Source organism: Phaethon lepturus, unplaced genomic scaffold (genome assembly GCF_000687285.1).
Source record: "Phaethon lepturus isolate BGI_N335 unplaced genomic scaffold, ASM68728v1 scaffold11999, whole genome shotgun sequence".
Taxonomy (NCBI): domain Eukaryota; kingdom Metazoa; phylum Chordata; class Aves; order Phaethontiformes; family Phaethontidae; genus Phaethon; species Phaethon lepturus.
Genome location: NW_010561262.1, coordinates 21,898 through 41,797, shown reverse-complemented (window position 1 = coordinate 41,797; position 19,900 = coordinate 21,898). Strand labels below are relative to the sequence as shown.

Here is a 19,900-nt window from a genome sequence, read left to right as displayed (position 1 = left end):
CCTTTAGTCCTGCTGGTTCATGTGCAAGACCAATCGCTGTCGGGGCATTACGCATTACGGAGGCTGTGCAATATGGTCGTAGCATTACGCATTACGGAGGCTGTGCAATATGGTCGTAGCCTGGGTAAAGAGATTTCCCAAGAAAGCTGCAGTACAGGGTGCATCTTCCCTCACAGCCACACAAATACAAACACTAAACCCCCGAGAATAGGATAGGAAAGGTGTTCTTCATCCTCGTTTTAAAAGTCAAGAAGCGGATGCTCCAGTAAATGTAAATCTATCAGCCTGTCACTTTCATAGTAATTTGAAAAATACCGTAGTCAATATTTCTGTGGAAAGACAGTAGATTTTCAAAAATTTTCTAACTCACATTATGGGCTTTTCCCCTCCATTTTGTCAGTTCAGTCTCAGAAACACTGAATGAGGTTAAGGCTGGAAGAATCAGTGAATTAATTCTATAGAATTCTGTGTATTCAGTATGTTCAAATAAATGACATTATTGATGAGAGATGTCTTTGGGTTTTGATGTCAGTACATCACTATTTTTGCTCACCTCTTCATAATCTGCATATGCAAAATAAAGAAGCATATTCTTCTTTAATAAAGTGCTGATCGCTCTTTCATAAATATTAGCAGCCTCATCACTGAAAAGTTTAGCATTGTTCATGTCCTGTTATAAAATAAGTATAATATAATTGTTCAGCATCTGTGACAATGAAGGCCAATCTATGGAATATCTTCTGTGTGTGAAAAGTCCCAGTGAACTTCCATGCAGTGCTCCAATAAAGAGACAATCATCTCCCCAGTACTTAGGCAATCACAAAATCAGGCCAAACCCCTCCCCGACCTAAAACTGGCCAACACTGAAATAGTTTTTCATAATTCTTATCTCAAATACAAATATTTTTATTTCTTAAAAGAGTCCCAATTTTAAAATTCTGAACATGACACAACTTATGGTGCTAAATATTTTTCACACCCCCCTCCTTGGTTCTAAGTATTTGAGGAAAAACAAACAGTACACCACGTCAAATGAAATAAGAAAGAAAACCAACGGCAATCTGCTTACCCCTTTTTCAGCTAGCAGTTTACTAGATTGCTCGAGGTACTGTGCGGCTTCATACCAGATATCTGGGTGATGTCCCAGTACCAAAAGGCATTGCTCATAGGCAAACATAACTAGGGGGGGAAATGTAAGAAATACTCCTTGTATATTATTGCAGAAATGGAAGTATGAAATACAAAAAACAGCAAATAAATCAGAGAATACTAACACTAATTGGCTTTGAATACAATAATCACAACTGCAGTTCTTTTGTATTGCCGGGAACCTTATGAATCATAACCAGCAGCTAAAACCCAACTCCTCCATAGAGGAAGCAGCAGAATTCATTCAAGAACATCAGCCATAGCACCAGGCTGTGGTCCACCGTTTCCTGACCTGCAGTGAAAGTTCAGTGGTGCACGACTATAGCACCGTCCCTCCAAACCCGGGTATTACTTTCAGCTTGGCTTGAGCAAAAACTAAATAGCAGTTTAGAAAAACCACCCTCACCAGTCACAAAACTTGATCAACTTCTGCTCCAGCATGATCCCTGAACACTAAATCACATCGTTACTTGTGTTGGAGATCATTAATGGAGCTGAAAAATGCTATTCTACATGTCCTAGCGCAATATCTAATTACCTCTTTTTGTTATGAGAGTTTGATCTTCTGTACGTAGAGGATTGCTCTTTTCCCACTGGATGTATTTCTTCCACATGTCTACCTGCTGAGCCTCTTGGGGGGTATTTTGGGGGGGGACAGAGGGAGCATTGCGGTCCAGACCTTTCATCACCGTCTCATATTCCTGAAACAGAAGCAATGTTTTGAACAGCAGATTTCGACACATTAAAGACTTATTTTAGGTTATGCTTTATAAAACTGATACAAATATTTTAGCATACCAACCTTATTAGTCTAACACACACTTTCCTTTGAAAATAAGAACCAAGTTTAATGCTAGTTTGTAGAATTAAATAGAACAAAGAGAAGTCAACATAAGTTTGTACCTTTGCTACACGTCGTGCATTCATATAATCTCTACTCCTGTCTTCGATCATCTTCTTAGCTAAGTGAATATTGATGCCCTGGAGAAGGATGAAAAAAAGGAACTGGGAATGTGCAATTTCACTTCAGAAATACCGATTCTCTATGTTTCATAGAGAAAAGAGCTTGAAAGAGGATGCAAAGGTGAGCAAGATCACCTGAGTACTGATCTCAAAGTACTGCATTTCTTCTAACAAACATATGGGCAAGAACTTATTTATCAGAGAATAAACTCACTACTAAAAAAATAAACTGACCTGAAGCACCTCAGTATATTTTTAATCGCTTAGAACTTTCAAAAATACAGTGAACTTTACATAAACCTGCTGGGAGAGAAAGTGGAAAGAATGTATTTGCGATTTACATTTTTCATTTTAAATCCTGGTCAGTGCCTGGTCCGAGTCACAGCTCCCTGCCTTGCCTGCTGTTCACCAGGTGAAGACTGAGACGGCATATGAGCAATTCGGTTTTCTTGGACAAGTGACAACAGAGATTGACCTCAAAGCTCTGCCTTCTCCTCTGTTCCGAAAGTAACTGACAGCTTTTAAACGAGGTTATATTCAACACACACCCTGCCCTACACATACCTTTGTCAGCCGAGCGAGACCCGAGACCTGTCGCTGCAGAGAGCGGCACCGCTCCAGGACGGCACGCAGGCGCAGAGGGCCCTGCCGTGCTGCTGAGCAAGGGCAGCGGGGGCTTTGGGGCAGCCGGGCCCCCAGGCACAACCCACCCCTCAACACCAGCCACACAGGCCTGCTCCCGGGCTCCCAGGCATGAACGAAATCTCAAAGAACCGCTCCTATGGCGAGGTAACACCCGCCCTTTTGTTCACGCCTGTGTCAGGCTGGAGTTTGCTGGCGCAGCTTGCCAGGACTTTGGAGGAAGGTGAGCGCAGTTCCTCGGTCCTATTCCACCCGAGCTGGGTACGGCCGCCGTACAGAAGCAAGGTGCCGCCTGGACTCTCGCAGAGCGCTGTCTGGGATAGCTGTCGGGGCCAGTTAGCATACGAAACCAGCAACGCCCCGTTCAACGCAGGAGCGGGCTGAGGACGCAGCAATGCTCTCCCGGGATGCGCTCCCAGCCTGGCGAGGTGCAGCCGCGCGGCTTTGCGAGCCAAAGATTGTCACTTCTCTGTCTCACTAAGGGCGTTACCGCTTTTGACCATTTGTTCAATTAAAGATACTGGTGACCAGTATCTTTTGACCAGTTCAATTAAAGATACTGGTAAAGATACTAGGCTGATATTGCTACCCGCTGGCTACCAACTGAGCTAAAGGGAAGCTTAAGGGTATTTAATTGCAGCAAATAGCCAGTAACCCTTCCTACCGAGACCTGCACACGATCTCTGTGCTGTTGGGCTACTGATGGGGGGAATCGGTTCCCCCTCGAAGAGCCCTGCTGGTGAGGAGTGTTTCCCTCCCTGCGCCAGGACACCTGCATGCAGCAGCCCTTTCCCTCGAGGCCAGCTTAGCCAGAACAGGACGCGCCCCAGTCCGAGCAGAGCGCCGGCCCGCAGCTTCCAGCAGCTCTGAACAGGTACTGGTTTGTGTTCCAGGTGTCAGCCAGAGCTGCCGCAACTAGCAGAGGATACAGAACGAATGTAGGACAGGTTCAGCTATCGTCTTGACAGTGCCCCTACGTATTAATGAAAGTAGTAGGAACCACCAGCGACAGCCTTCATTTGCTACGTGGGAGGGGGATGTTTACAGGGAAATTGTTCTGGGGATTTGCCTACAGGGGAGAAGGCATGTTGCTGGGTATCTTCCCTGGTGATCAGCAGGCTATCTGTGGCATCCCTGAGCACCGACGGGGTGATGAGCCCTTGCAGTACTCGCTCGTGGCTGCGGATGCCAGGAGGTACTCCCACTGGCTAAGCACAGCGGCCCTATGACCTACGTCCGGTCACCAGTCCTACAACTTGCATAATTAGCAACAAGGAAAGAGAAATTGTCTCTTCGTTCCTGCTCAGTGCACAGCTGACCCGCAGTACACTGGCGCCTGCAAACCAATATGCAGGAGGGAAAAGTGACGTCCCAATATCCCCGCGTGACGGTGCTGAGCATGAGGGCATCTACCCTCAGTTCTGCGTTCTCACCTCTGCTGACGGGGATAGGTTAACAAGCCATTAGCAAACTGTGTTTACAAATACACTATAAAGGTGCAGCTGCAAATTAGCGTGCAAGGTCAACGAGCTGAGGTTACACTTGCTGAAGACAGTATTGTAGCAGACTCACCTGAATTGATGCTGTAATGGCTTCAGGTGAAGGATGGTAAGGAACACTTTGTGTACTTGAGACCATATAACTTAATACCATGAAGGAAGTACAAGCTATCACAGCTGAATGCCATTTTAGCCTGTTCAACTATAACTGAAAGGAGGGGAGTGCCTCCTTGGGGAAGGAAGCCCTCATTGCCAGCTGATCTGCTCTAGCTTCCATTAAATACATTCTTCGTCACTGATACCAGTGTTTTCTAATTCACCAGCAATTCTACTGGGCCAACTGGGAAATGGGACAGTTAAACGTATCCTATAGAAAGTCTTTAAAATAAGAAATAAAGATCATCCAGGTACCTGTACAGTTTTGCCACAGGTCTTGGTACATAACACAAGCAAAACGTGTTTATACTGCCAGTCATCTCTTTTACACAGTTATTTAGTGGATATAGTTTGGGCACCATACTTAATCATACGACTTTTTTTTTTTTTTAAATGTCACAAACAATTTTCATGTTCTTGATTACCTCTTCGTATTTGTTATAATCTCTCCAGAGCTGTTCTATGTTTATCATTGGATTCACGCAACCGCGCTGGTAAACCCTACGGACAGCTGTTATCCTCTGGTTTTCTGCATAAGATCCTACCGCTTCTCTAAATAGTGGGGAGAGAGATTAACGTCAGCTATTACAGATCATAACTGGTACGAACATCAACATTACATGAACTGAGCTTAAAAAAAATTCTTTTAAGGTACTTACACGCCCTTCAAAAAATTGATGTAATCCACCCAGATCTATGTGAGAAAAAATATTACATATAATGAAACCAGTGTTTAGTTGTACTTCTGATAAAGTAAGAAATAAAATGGTTTTTTGATTAAAAAAACATACCTGGTATGACATGATTTCCATGCCAATCTTATCCAGAGCAAAATCATATGCCTGAGCCATTTTTTCTCTGAGGAAAAAAACAAACCACAAAAACCATAGAGCAAGTCTTCAGTATTTAAAAAATTCTTTATTTAAGGAGTATTCTTTTGTGCAGCAAATTCTAAACGAACATTGAAGTATGAAAAGTATCATTTAACAGCTGAGAGTAAAAATTGGCATTTGGATACCCTTAAATTCTGCATTTAGGGTTCTGTTTATTTTTTTAAGAAAATTATTTAAATCACTGGTGGCAATCTAGCACACTAACAGTTCCTGAGACACCCCCCCTCCCCTTAAGTAAGTGGAAATCCACGTGTACTATGTGCACTGGAAGTTGAGAAGACAGAAAACAACGGCTCTCTAACATCTTCTTAGCTGACAGATGTACCCGTGGCCCCAGAATTCCCCAAACCTTGTTGTAATTCTCCAGGAACACCAAAAGGTTCCTAGGGCAATTAGGAGTAGCTCCCTTGTGTGGAAACAGGCCAAAATTTTTTAAATGATTTCTTGTCTCCCCCAAATTCAAAGTATTTTCTCCCCAAATGTAAAAAGTTCACAGATTATTTCCTTGGTCAAGTGTGAATTAAACCAGCTTTTCTCTCCCCCACTTTTCTCCCAGTTTACTGCACTCAAACATCTTTTAGTACCTTACTACCTCCTTGACCATATTAGCAGGAAAAATAGAGGAAAGTTAAATTAGATAAAAAGTTGGGGGGGGGGGGCGGCCCTGGTGCTTTAAAAAATTGTTTCAAAACAATCTCGTAAAAATACATTTTTAAAATATGCTTTTTTTCTGTTAATGCATTAGTTATCTTGCCAGTTATAATACAAAGAAATTATGGTGGGCCGGGAAAGAAACAGTTTATTGATGCTGAGAGGTACTGATATTTTTTGAAATCTCAAGCAAGAAGAAAAACCATTAAGCTCAGCCTGGAGGATTATAAACAAACAAAATGTAGTAAATGAAAAGGGATGAAGATTAATGCATCCCAAAACGATACCCTGATTTTTATGCCTTCCAAAACTTTCTCTGATTACTGAGCTATTTACTATTGCTAGTCAAATATAGTACTTCAGCTGGAATTGATGCTGAATTTTCTGGAGACTAAGCAGGGCACTAAGGGGGAGGACAGCAAAAGGTCCCCCCTGAGGAAGAACTGCGTTTCGGACTGGCTCAAGCACCTATCTCACCTGCAGGGAACGGCACCGACAGGCCAGCTACTCCCCTGCTCTTGTCCCACCTCATTATATGGATCCAGACTAAGGAAGCAATTTTACCCAGCAAGCTCAATTAACGAAACATCAAAGAAAATGTTTTCTAAATGCAGATTATATACTATCCCCCCGACACTCTCCCAGAGGATCCCCAGACAGGTTTGCCACCCAGGTTTCTCCCCACCCGCTAGTCAAAAATCAAGAAGAGATTCACGGTAAAACTAGAACAATTCAGAGCAACTCTTGTTAACTTACTTGTAACTAGGTAGCTTCCCCTTGGTTTCTCGTACATAGGAAAGGTAACATTTCCATAAATCAATGTGTAAAACCTTCATAAGGCATCGCTGAAATAACTGTTTAATACATCAAGAAGACGTGATCAGGATTCCAGATACAGAAATTAGGTTTCTACTTTTAAAGCTATACAGTACGATTTAAAATAATCTTTGTAATTATGATTGAGATTTGTAAGAAAGAAGTTAAACTACTCTTCCTTCTGACTAAAGCGTCTTCGTGCTGCGCAAGGGAACTGGAAAGAATTAAGCAGAGAAATTCCTCTGTGCACTTCATTGATTAACAGCTCGGTAGGAACAGCAAATCCAGTTTAGTGATACTTCTAATCTGTGTTTTTAAACAGTGCATTCAATGATAGTTCTTTTCAGTCTGCTTTAGCCTAATCACAAGATACTTGTTCTTGCTATAGACATATATTACATATATTGATAGGACTCACCTTTTCCACTTTGTCATAATTTTTTGCTTTTATCTATAGGGAAGCAGAAAAAAACAAATCACTTAAGAAACTATTTTAGACTAGTAGGAATATATTCTTCATACAGTACTATAGCATTCCAGTTTGTACTTTGGCTGCCTAAACTAATTATATTGTAACACCACATAATGTTGCAAAAATATAATTACACATACAAAATTAATGTACTTTGCTTAGCTTTTTCAAACTTAGCATTTTTTTATTTGTGGGTTTTTTTTTTTTGGTGTTGTTTTGGTTTGGTTTGTTTTTTTTTTTTAATTTTTCACTTCCACTAGGGACAAAATTTAGATATCAGTAGGTGAAGTGTCTTTCCTGTATTCCGGTTTGGACACCTAAACTTAGACACTTATTTTAAGGTACCCTGTTGCCACTTTGGTACCAAAGCCTCTAGATCAGGATTTAGTAAATTAAGGGCAAAATACCATGCTTACAAAACTAATAGGCTAATAAATGCATTATATTTTAATATTTATTTCTCAAAGTACACTTTGCTGTAATATGCCAATGCTGAATGAGGGAATACTCAACCACGGAGAACTTGGTTTTCGACAGGTGCCCCCAGCCCTGGTGCTCCCTTCCAGGAGGGACCAAAGCACACTCACACCATGGCACTCGTTTCATTCGGACGGCACGCACACCGCGAGGGCAGAGGGTGAAGCCTGGTCTCGAAAAGCACGAGGCAGACGAAGAGGGCAGACTGGCACCCTGCATTTATTTATTAGCTCCAGTTACGTTAACGAACTGGGCGATCGAGCAGAGACACACCCTGAAGTAACAAGGAAGATCTACAGTGCCTCTAGGAGATGCTTATCTGCGTTGAACTGAAGAGCCTTTAATGAAAAAAGGATTTGTTGTGCTGTATTGCATTTTTCTGAAGCATCAAAACTCCCTTTTAAATCTCATGGCTCGTTTATTTAGGGGATTCACAACTTTTATTTTGGTGTGAAACACATGAGCCACAGGAGCAGCCCTGACAGCCTCTCCTTTTCCCCAAGGAGCACGGCAGCTGGCAGTAAACAGCACCCTGTATCATTTTTATATCAAACTCCTTCTAAAGCACAAGAGAATTTTTAGTGGAAGCGTTAGGAAAACACTGTCTCATCTGCAGGAGGCCTAAAATAAATAGTGTGTCCCGAGCTGCACTGTGCACTGCCTTTCCTGTCCGCCGTTTCCCAAGTTTCTACACTCCTGCAAAACCCCGGCCTCCCAAGGCCCCTGAACACAGGGGTCCCATAGAGTATGCCCATTTCTCTCACTCCTGAACAAGATCAGTTAAAAATGAGAGGATTCAAACAAGCTTTATAGAAAAACTTTAATGGCGCACATAGCAGACCAGACCCTTGTGTCTGTACCGCTTTCCAATGGAGCAGCATCCTGCCCTGACCGAAATGATTTAAAAAAATCCGGGTTTGCGGGAAGTTAAGCCTAGTTACATCTTGCACACACGATTTTCACAAAGTCTTTCTTACAAACTATTCACTTCAGAGATAGCTGAGCAGAGAAATGACTGATTACAGGAACAACATTGCTCTGAAGTAACACGTAACTAGAACAAATCAGGAGGCTGCATGTCCGTGCGACGAAGAACATCAAGAAGATGTTCTTGATCATCTAACCTCCTCTGCAAGACACGCAGACCCACACACCCTCAGGTACGGGGACCTATCCTACTCCACCTTCTCACAGCTTTTTGTGAAAAGAGCACAGTCTTCCAACCTTTGAAAAGCACTTAGAATAACTGTAGGGTTGTTCAGACAGAAGTCTTTTGCGGACACAAATCAAGGAGTCTGATCCTGCCCTTTTTCTAGTTGAAAGAAAATAACTTCTATTTCAAATTCACTCCCCACCATAAAGTCCAAAAAAGAAATCTCCCATTTTTACTTCACCCTTTTTTGACGGTAAGAGTAACTTTCAGGTTTCTCAACACCTCTTAGAATAGGACAATGAATCCCCAGGAGATAGTAGATAGTGTAAATAATTTTTTCGTGAAAATTAAATAAAATTAATCCACGGCCTTGCCACTGACAAAAGGCATTACTTTGTTCATGCTATTCATGAACAAGACCAAAAATAATTTTTAAAAGCTCAGAATGAAAAGCTCTAAGCAGGCAGGGCAAAAATCAGTATGCCTTCCAGGTTTAGCCATGTAAAAAATGTTTTGCACATCTGCCTTGAGTTACTACGCCAAAGAGAATTCCTAGACGTGGCTGATAGTGCTGGGAATGCTGTCTGCCTGCTTTGCACATCTCCCTGCCCCTTGCCACCCAAAAGCACAATGACAACTATTACTCCGCATAAGTGACCCAGACTGACCGCAGTAATTGTATACGGCATCAAGTGCACAGTAATCCCACTGAATTGTTTACTAGAGCAGTTTTATTAGCGTGTGGCACCAACTGTCACCAAGCAACATCAAAAAGACGGAGCACAAGGAGTACTTGTCAATTAGACAACAATGCACCTCCAATAACCAAAGACCTTGAAAAATAAAATATTTTGCTAAGAAAAAACCCCCTATATTCTTTATTTGCATGTGTTACAACTCAAAGAACAAAATATTTTCTACATGAATTATCAGATATATGAAAAGCTGCTGTTCACATCTGGACTTCAAGTCAGTGTTGACATATTTGTTAAATCCACACAGGTCATTTGATATTGATATGTGAAAATTCAGAAATTTTGGTACCGATGAAGTTAGGAGGCTGGAGATTGGCAGGATTTGTTAAAAATAAAGGAAAAGAAAAAGCAATATTGGCCAATGCTTACTGGGTCTCTCTCACTGGAGAGTTTTTACCAAGCCCCCAGAGCCAAAGGGAAGAGCAGCTATTTCTCCTGCAGGAATTAGCATTTCTTGGCTCATCACTCCCAAGGAAACATCTCGGCAGCCCTGGCGCAAGGACACTGCAGGGATGGGCACACGCTGCCTCCAGAACCCCCCGTAACACGTTTCTGTTACATTTCTTGTTTTTCCTAGTACAGACACACGACAGGCAGGGATTAGACATGGACAGGCATTAAAGGACTGACATTAGTACTGGATTTTTGTCCTTAAAGACAAACATAACAAAGTGAACTATGGATCTTTACAACAGATTATCCTTCAATTTCTAACGCTGCCTATATTCCTATTCCAATTGCTTTAATTCAAGAGGCGGGCGTTACTCTCACAGAGGCTAACATATACGAGTGTCTCCACCATGAATCCACCACCTACAGAATGAGCTGAGGCATATTGTCATTCTAAGGTAAAACTGGTGTATATGAGTATCTCCTCTCCATCCTCGAAGACGATACAAAATCACCTAGTCTGACCAGCTATATTTGGATGCTCCTGTAGTAAAGCACATCTGACCTTGCTTTCCTCTGCCTGTGACAATGAGAAATTCCACCTGTTTTGCAGAAAGAGTAACTTTAAATTTGATGCTCCAAGAGGAAGTTTAAGTCACTACTGTATCAGCTTTGCACAAGATGAATTTATAATAAGAGGGTCAAATTTCTTCCCAGAATACACAATGTGCTTCCCAATAATGAGCTTCACAAACATTCAAGGGCAAAATTTAATCCATAAATTACACTGCACATCACCCTTTTTAATAGGCTTATTAAAACATATATATATAATTTATGATTATGCAAAGCAAGTGATTCTATTCATCTAGAGCCTTAAGACTACTTGTAGTTGTCTGGAAATGTACAACACAAACCTGAAAGGTTTGCTTGTTTTATTTTAACCTTTTCAGTGTTTCTTGGTTTTGACCAAGCTCCTAAGGAAGCAAGGTCAGCACATGGTACTTAAGGATCTGCATGGCTTTTTCTGCCATGACTCTCATTTCCTCCTTCTCAGCCTCATCGATCTCTATATCCCAATTCCCCCTCCTTTTTTAACGGTTTTTCCTTCCATGGAAAAAAAATAATTTCTCAAGCATAAAATCTAACATTCCCTTATCCACTGCCTCCAGCTCTTCCCTTGGTGAGGTAGATCCTCTTGCCCTCTCCCCTCCGCACTGTGCCTGCACTTCTCTCCAACGTTTTTTGGAACTTTTTTTGGAAGAGGGACCTGACGAGAAACCCTGTGTGCCACTGGCAGACTGCACCAGCTGACGTGGGGCAGGCTGGGAGAGGAGAAAACACCACAGCAGCACCGGCATTAACTTTCCGAGGATTTAGTTCATAGTGACTGGTATTTTTAGAACTATTTCCTAAAATCTGGTGTCATTATAAATACTACCATGTATGCAACATCTTTATTTTGTTTTTAAAACACACATATACAACATATGTTTTAGGGTACAAAATTACAAACAGAGCATACATGTATGTATTTGGAAGTATTGCTTTTGTTTATTAACTGAAGGGAGCTCACTGTTAAAGACCTATATTCATTCACACAGCTAGCTGACTAGGTATCAGGTAATTAAAAAGTTAACATTTGCAAAATAAAAATCAGACTATACAAAATTTATCATCACTAAATCCATTTGCCTTTTTTTTTCCTATCATGATTGTTAGGGTAAAATAATCAACTACCCACTGTCAAATCAGGTGGGCTGTGATTTGGGTCTCTACTGGTATTGAACTGGAGGTGTAATAAAACACATTCACATTTCTCTACCTGTTTCCAAAATATAGGCTAGGGCTGGCTGGAGAGATGTTCACACTTTATTTGCAGAATAAATACTGCTTGGACCATTGGAGTTCAAACTTCTCAGACTGCCTCAAGGAAATGCAATCTTTGAAAGGAGGAAGGGAGCGCGACATGCTAATTCATTCTTCTATCTTCAGCACATTCAGCCTTTTGCTATTTGCTGAGGCTTCCAGCCAGTGACTAATTGTGTGAGTACTTAACACAACAAACTCGTTTTCCTACGGATCAAATAACAGCAATTACCTTTGCAAATAGCAAACCACGCTTTCCTCAAATACATGAAATGCAGGTGAAATGCAGGACTGACATTGCACTCTCATGTGGTCATTAAGCCAAGGAGGCTGGATTAGAACTGCCTAGATCACTGCATGTAAAATTTAGCTTATGTATGCTGAACAAAGCACATTTTTAATTCATGCAAGATACTCCAAGGCTTAACCACTGAAATCCTTTCTTTAAAAACATTAGCATATAATTGCAGATGTAATTTCTGTAATATATAATGTTACTACAACTTGTACCAGATAAGGATTGAATGATTCGCTATTTCTGAAATCTTCATTCAGAGTTTTAATATTCCTTATGAAAATATAGCTTTATCTCAGTATTAGTAAAGAGTGCAAGGAAGAGATATAGTATACCAAGTATGGGAAAACTGATTTTCTCAAAATGTAGTAAGATGACATTCTAAGTATTTTCATTCAGTATGGTGTAATTTTTCACATGGTTATGTGTCTCAATTTCAAAGTCTGCCATACAAGGGGATTTGAAAAGTTCCTTAACACTATTCTAAATGAAATGCCTCCAACTACTATTACATGTATTATTTCTAGAGCTTCCACAATTATGGCATTACATCAAAATTTAAAAATCACATTGTTTGCACTAGATACATCATTACTTGGAAAACAGTCTCCTTACAGGATACGGTCACAGCTGCCATACAGATGGCTACAATGTAGAGACACACACACAAAAAAAAAAAATCACCATTTTGCAGTCTGCTTCCTGCTCACAACCATCTTTTAGGTTTCACAGTTTTTTCCTGATTAACAAAATAGTGGTCTATCACATAACACTATCATATATTTATATTCAGATATACTTTGAATTTGCTCACAGTATTTAATAATAAATCAACTTTTTAGTAACTAAGGCTATTGTTTAAGCTAATGCACAGGATCTGTAATTCTGCAAACCCAAGGCCCAGTTAATATCTTACATATATAAATATGACAACAGGCACTTACTGGGCAGCCAGTGAAAACGTTAACTTTCTATAGCAAAATTCTGGGCCATGTCACCATTTTCCATTAAAGACAAAAAAAACAGCAAAAGGCAGCTCTGTCTACAGGAAAAGTGATCATTAGTAAATGAAGGGCAGCATTTTTCATAAAGCAGCCAAGCTGCAGTGGGAGATTGGGACAGGACAGTGGCAGAGCTCGAGAGAGCTGCTGCATCAATAGCCAGTAACACACAAAGTTGCTCCTCACTTGCTAATTTCTTGAAAATTGTCATTACAGCCTTATGACCCCAAGCCTTTAATAGCCTCCAGGGCCAATTAACCAAAGCACATTAGGTTAATGCACTCTGCCAACCTTTCTCGTCTCAGCTGCAGCAGCCTAGAGATCTCGACATGAACATCTCCACCATTTAATTGGAGAGAGAAAAGTGAGAGAAAAGCAAGAGAAACAAGAAGGGGAAAAAAAAGGAAAGAAAAAAGAGGAAAAAGAATAAAGAAAAAAGGAAAAAAGAAAAAAGAAAAAAAAAGAAAAAAGGCACGACTGAAGACTTGAAAAGATTCTTTCCAAAACTATGAGCATAAAACTAGATTTATCTGGAAGTTTGAGAAAGGGAAGAACCCAGCTGCACCTGCCCAGGGGTGGTGAGGGAGCAGCCCAGTGCAGAAGTCTTTTCTGAAAAGAGTGCAAACGAAGAAATTGTAAAATGCTACTCTGAAGACAGAGTAAGATATGCCCCAGCTGAAACTGAGTTAAATAATTCTTAATTTAAAAAACTACATAAACAAGTAATTACCAATTTTTAAAAATATCTGGAAGTGGAAGATGTCTTTGTTTAATCTGTTAGACTAAAAACACTAGTACCTTTAATTTTCAGATGCTTCAGGGAAGAAATTAATCTAGAAGATACATGAATATAATATCCTTAGGTATCAGCAAAGTGTCTGCATTCTAGAAGTGCAGTAATACAAGGACTGAGAAGCTGGACAACCTTGCTGAACAAACTTACAGTAAACGGATTGATCTAGAAGTGAATAAAGATTAATGCATCACAGTAAAGAAACTTAATTTTGCTATTAATATAGTTTAGAATATTAAATAACTATCTACTCCACCTAATTCCTAAATATCTACTCCAGTGTAAAGAAGAACAAAGACTTCATTTAAGAAATAAGAGAGATCAGAGAGGGAGTTACTAAAAAGAGCTACTGTGCTTCAATTTAGACCTTAGTGCAATTTGAATTAATTTCCATGTCCAGACAAATCTTTAGGACTAGCATCTGCCTCTACTCCTTTGCAGAGAATGTTGGCCTCTTGGTCCTACTGTGAGGCACTTTATTCATGTTAATACTTTGAAAAGCAAGCATGAATTTCAGGCACCACTACCAAGACACTAGACAGAGGCTGTACAGAGAAATATTCCTTCGTAGCCAGCCTTAAAAAGAAGTTCTGTGATGACAAAACAGTTAAAATGATTTTTCTAGTTGGAAAAACTAGAAAAAATTCAGCACTAGAATGGTGCTGAATTGCAATCACTGATTCACTATCTCTTTTTTTTCTGATGTCACATATACTTCTCTCTTTTCTTCCCTTTGTTTCCAATCTCAATTATAAAAATACAGAAATGATTTCTCAAGCTTATTTCCCCTTTCTTCCCATCTGTTTCACTCTGCTGCTCTCTCTTCTCATTTTGCCTGTTTGTGCATTTTACTTCCTTTCCAGAACACACTTAAAAAAAGTAAATTTCAGATTTGCAGTTATATTTAAACACCAAACCCACCTCATGTTACTACTTGCACTACTATTTTCCTCCCTGATGAACTGAGTCCCATTATTGCAAATCTCTCTTGTGGATTAGTGTAATTCAAGCAAAGCTGCAGAAACAGCCCTTTTCAGGTCATGATGAAAAGCACACTCCATGCTCTTAAAAACAGACGAAAACCAACTTCAGTGATCTGCTACTTCACCACCCGATGGAGCTTTTAAAACATTTAAAAATTGCCTAGAAATTGGGGGTGAAGTAGAGAGTTGCTGCATCTCCAAGTTTTGTTTACCTGCGCGCACTGCCTCAGTGTACTGAACTGACTGTTCTTTGCTGTATGGGGTAAAGCTTACATATATATATAGCTCATATAAAGCAGCAGTACTGCTAGCTTTTCTTCCTTGTTCTATTTCCTCAAACTCTCCTGTGCAAAATAATAACATTTCCTCCACGAATGTTGTTTTAAGACAACTGTCCCCAACAGCATTTGATATTAGGCATATAATCAATAGTGATGCTTTCACCCACAATCACTTTTTATCTATCCGCTCTTTACTTAGCATAAGCAGTTCTTACATGCCAATTTAAAAAAACATAGACCATAAGACCTCTTTAATAAGCACCCTCTGTTTGTGGCCATAACATATTTAGTAGATGGCAACACGTATTTCCTGGTAGAGAAAGACGGGACAACATTATCACTAGTTACTTTTAAAAAAATTTTAATAGAAATTTTGATTCAGTCCTTCATGTTTAGTCAATTTTGCTCCCGTATTATCTTTTGCTCGATTTTTACATCTAACAGCTTCACGCTGTCATTCTGAGATACCCGTGCTTACCCACTGATTTCACCTGAACTGCACCATCCACTTCACGCTCCACATTCTAAAACGTGCCTGTAGAACAGCCTACCGACATGCAGGTCTGACGAAAAGCACCGAGACCTCCTACCGAACATCAGGAAGATGCCTTTCATACTCCTTGCTCCACACTATCCAAGAAAACAAGAACTTGACTTGGGCGTTTAGGTCTTGCCACGTACAAGCGTATTTTCTGTAACAGCGTCTAACTTACACGTATAATTGGGAAGTACGAGCTACCTACTCATTTTTCCAAACAATGGGAGACAATTTAGTGTTCCTTGCTCCTTTGGTATTTATTGTGTTTTACTGTACAACACATCTTTATCTATGGTACCCATTCTTTACTGTCTTCTCCAAATCAGGAAAATTATTACCTTTTTTTATTTAGGCAATTTGCCCATTATCAAAACCCGTATGCAGTAATTTACAAATGCTAAGCATCCTTCTGTTTTCCACTCCTTCTAGCCAGATTCAACTTCATACCTAGATTCTCAACCTGTCTGCAAATCCCATTTTAATAAAAGATCAATTTTCAACATGCCTCGTGGCTTGTAGTTTCCTCTTCAACTTCACACTCACTTTAAGCCACTGCAGAAAACATCACCCCACATTCACACTCCTGCCAACTGCCTTGCTTCCCTCCCGACTTAGGCATTTTGGTTCTTCCTACATACTTCATTTCACTTCTGATTTTCATTCCCATTTCTCAATGTCTTTTGTATTTTACAGAAGCAGTGGGAAGTTTTAAAGTGTTTTCAGATGGCTAATGTTAACAGTTTGGTTTTTTTTCTTCCTTTGCCGTTCTTAGCAAGTATACCATTTCACAACAAAGCAGTGCTTTTTGCCTAGAATTAATTTTAGATTGGTTTAACTCTCAGAGGAAAAAACTTATAGGACCCAAAAGCACATATAGTGCCCATGGATTGCAAGATAATCTGTTAACATGACAAAATGCAATGAGGTAAATCAAAGACTTGCTGTGTTATTTATTGGTCAGATCACTGAAGTTACATTAAATTAAGAGAGAAGCATAAAAGCAAGGTATTTGACCCCTCTCATAGGGCTAGAGATCCCCAATTTCTAAACTTGGATAAATTACACTAGTTGCAAACAGTTCCTAAGCAGGGGCAATGGAATTGGACATATGCACTCCTCTAATGCTTTTTTCAGCTAATTTAGTAAGAAAATAGGCGCCAGTACCTTGCGCAAGATTGCCAAACTGAGGAGCACAGATACACTGCAGTCTGCCATCACCACCAGCGAGGCACTTGACTCTGTAACCCAAGCTAAAACCTCCTTCCAATACTAAGACCTTAAAAACAAGGCAGGGATCAGACTGCTGCAACAGATTACATCTCTTAAGGGGTATGTGAGGAACCGCTGCCTTGGGGAAAAAAAAAAAAGCCAATTGTTTCATTACACAGGTCTCACACCTTAAAATGCTCTAACTTAAGACCCATCATTTAAAATTGTCGAGTTGCTTTTGACTTTTATCACAAACCGGTGTTCATTACAGTACCATACAGCTCATAAAAAAAAAAAAATTCCTCCTTTGATTCTGGTATCCTCAAAATTTCAAAGAGAGTAAGAAAACAAAATTTGTAAAAGTGTAATGATTTTTCTATGTGATTTGATGATATAGCTAGGGAAAACAAGACATTTTAGGGGGCACTGAGTTCCCCATTAGGTTTATAGTTTGATGACTTCTCACTACATTGCATACCTACAGTTTTGATATATTCTTTTCAAATATACTTGCACAGAAGTGCAAAAAAGCGTAAGTTTGATAACCATAATTGTTTCACACTCTGAATTATGAAGTTTCAGAAAATTTGTTTGTATAATAAAGTTATCTAATAACACTAAAAATTTTAGTGTGGAACGTTTTAAGAATTCTCCATTCATTCACCAAGATTGTATGTTAATAATACACCTGAACAAGCTAGAATTTCAGAGAGCTCGTAGTTTTTAAAGGCATCCTTGAATACCTATCTTAAAAAAGGAAGCATCTAGAACACAGCAAAGGTCCCTTAAAGAGTCTCCACATTGACTTAGCAAAAAGGGCTAGTAGTCCAAATGAAGAAATCTTAGGACCAAAAGGAGCTTTCACCCTTTTGAGTGGTCAAATTCATTCAGAGACCATGTATTAATTCTTTCCATATTCTAGAGTGGACCTGGTCTAATAAAGGCTCTCTCCAAACTCAAGACAGCCAAACAAGCAATTATCCTAAGACAGAACACAGGTTCCTCAGAGTAAAAAATAGTACTAGAAGATGTAATTGTATCATACAGCATAATCTTCTTACGTTTAGAATATTAGCACAAGACTAGCTTGGCCTGTCAGCAGAAGACAAATTGTTCTTAATCGCTACTGCTGGAATGTCAAGAGCTATTTTCCAATAATTTGTTGCAAAAATGGCCCAAAGAATGGTTCTCAAAAACCATTAGAGTGGTCCTAAGTCTCCAAAGGTGCCCACGGGCTCTAATGTTTGACCAGAGAAGACAGTTGGCTCATCACAGGAGAACAGGAACCCCAAATCTAAAAGTTAATGGTGGAGAATAATGCTCAGGCGCAAGTAATTCTCTGCAACTGTGTCAAAGCATCAATTTGTAGTAGACAGGATGAATACTGCGTTACAAAAGAAACCTTACTAAACCCAAACCAAGTGCACTTAAACTGCAATGCTACAAAAATAATCTTACAAGGAAGGGATGTGGGTCCTGGCTTTGCCATGGATTTCCTACAAAATCATGAAGAAACATCTATTATGTCAGTTACTTACTAAACTGGGAAAATAATCTGCCTCAGCAATGTAAGATCAATCTAATGACCGAGCTGTTTTTTTTTCTACAGCAGTGAGACATTCCAACTGAAATTCAGGGAATTAGTGTATTTTTTTAATACAGGCAGCCACCCTAATCAAAAATCCTTCATATGTCTGTCAGAAATCAAGGAAATTCTCTCCTGTTTCCTTTCCGAGACCACGTATTCTCAATCATTGCTACTGAAAAGTCTTATCTATAATGTTAAAAAGGAAAGATTGTATTTTAAAAGTTGATTACAGAATTAAACATCCAGATCTCTGTATTAATTTATCTAATTCTGTATTAATTCTGGTAAGAATTAATAGTGTCCTTCAACATATGAGTTCTACTGCAGGGTCTCCTCAATATCTAGTTACGAAGTCTGGACTGATCACAAAGAGCCTAATCCAAGACCACATGAACAATGCAAATCTTTTTGGTTAAAGACTTGATCCAAAAACATTTAAGTGAATAGACTCTGCACAACTATTCTGTTTCCAGAATACTTGAATGTGTAATTACAAACACTTGAATGAGTGTAATTACTATTTCAGCTTACCAGACTGGCTAGTACGTTAAAAAACAGATTTCTAGAACATTTAAATGCTATACTGCTTTCCCCACTTAAACACTGTACAAGTACAGTTTTTAAAGTGTCTTCCCCTTCTCTCTCTCTTTTAAACTTCAGCTTGATGCCTTCAAAGGTTAAAGCTAAGCCTGCTGGGCTTCCATCTATGGGAATAGTCCCACTATTCATAGACCAGGATAAACACAAACACATACGTATAGCTACTTTTAAATCTATATGAGTTGATATTAGTGCTTAGATAACTTGTTAAGCTACCTTACACTTGAATAATGGGCTACATAAAGATGCACTGAAGTTGGAAAATAAAAATACAGATTACAGCTTCCGATACTTTCGAAATGAAAGCTACATAGGAGACATTTCTACTGAAAGGGGAGGGGGTTAGCTCTTACACTATCTTTAATTTTACAGGTCAATTCAAAATAACTTACAACTTATGTGAGGTTGGTTTGTGGGCTGTTTTTGCTCTTTTTAAACATTCCATGCAATTAGAATTATAAAATTAAAAACCCACTTAGGTCAGCTGTACTTTTTGGAAGACAAAAGACTTGTAAAGACAGTTGTCTTTACCAGTTCATTATGTTGTTCCTATTTGAAATTCCTTGTGTTGGATTATCAGAGAGAAGAGCTTCTCTGACTTCAGATTTCAATGAGTGTCATGTGCTAAGACTCATTTCACATGCAGCTAGGTAGGTGCATGTACAGTTTATTTCACGTCTTATGAGAAAGATGAAATGCAAAAGCCCCTCATAAAAGCAGTAAAAGC

The 19,900-nt window shown here is 39.6% G+C and overlaps 1 protein-coding gene across 1 annotated transcript in view; it reads right to left on the bottom strand.

Annotated features, from left to right (window-relative positions):
• The window catches only part of CSTF3 (cleavage stimulation factor, 3' pre-RNA, subunit 3, 77kDa), a gene marked incomplete at its 5' end in the record, with an annotated part of 51,465 nt that overhangs the window by 9,798 nt on the left and 21,767 nt on the right, over positions 1-19,900 (bottom strand). The window contains 9 exons of the mRNA XM_010293949.1: positions 554-670; positions 1,070-1,179; positions 1,688-1,850; positions 2,053-2,130; positions 4,835-4,961; positions 5,069-5,103; positions 5,201-5,267; positions 6,710-6,807; positions 7,188-7,220. Coding sequence (XP_010292251.1) covers positions 554-670; positions 1,070-1,179; positions 1,688-1,850; positions 2,053-2,130; positions 4,835-4,961; positions 5,069-5,103; positions 5,201-5,267; positions 6,710-6,807; positions 7,188-7,220 — 828 coding nt within the window. The remainder of the gene's footprint in view (positions 1-553; positions 671-1,069; positions 1,180-1,687; positions 1,851-2,052; positions 2,131-4,834; positions 4,962-5,068; positions 5,104-5,200; positions 5,268-6,709; positions 6,808-7,187; positions 7,221-19,900) is intronic.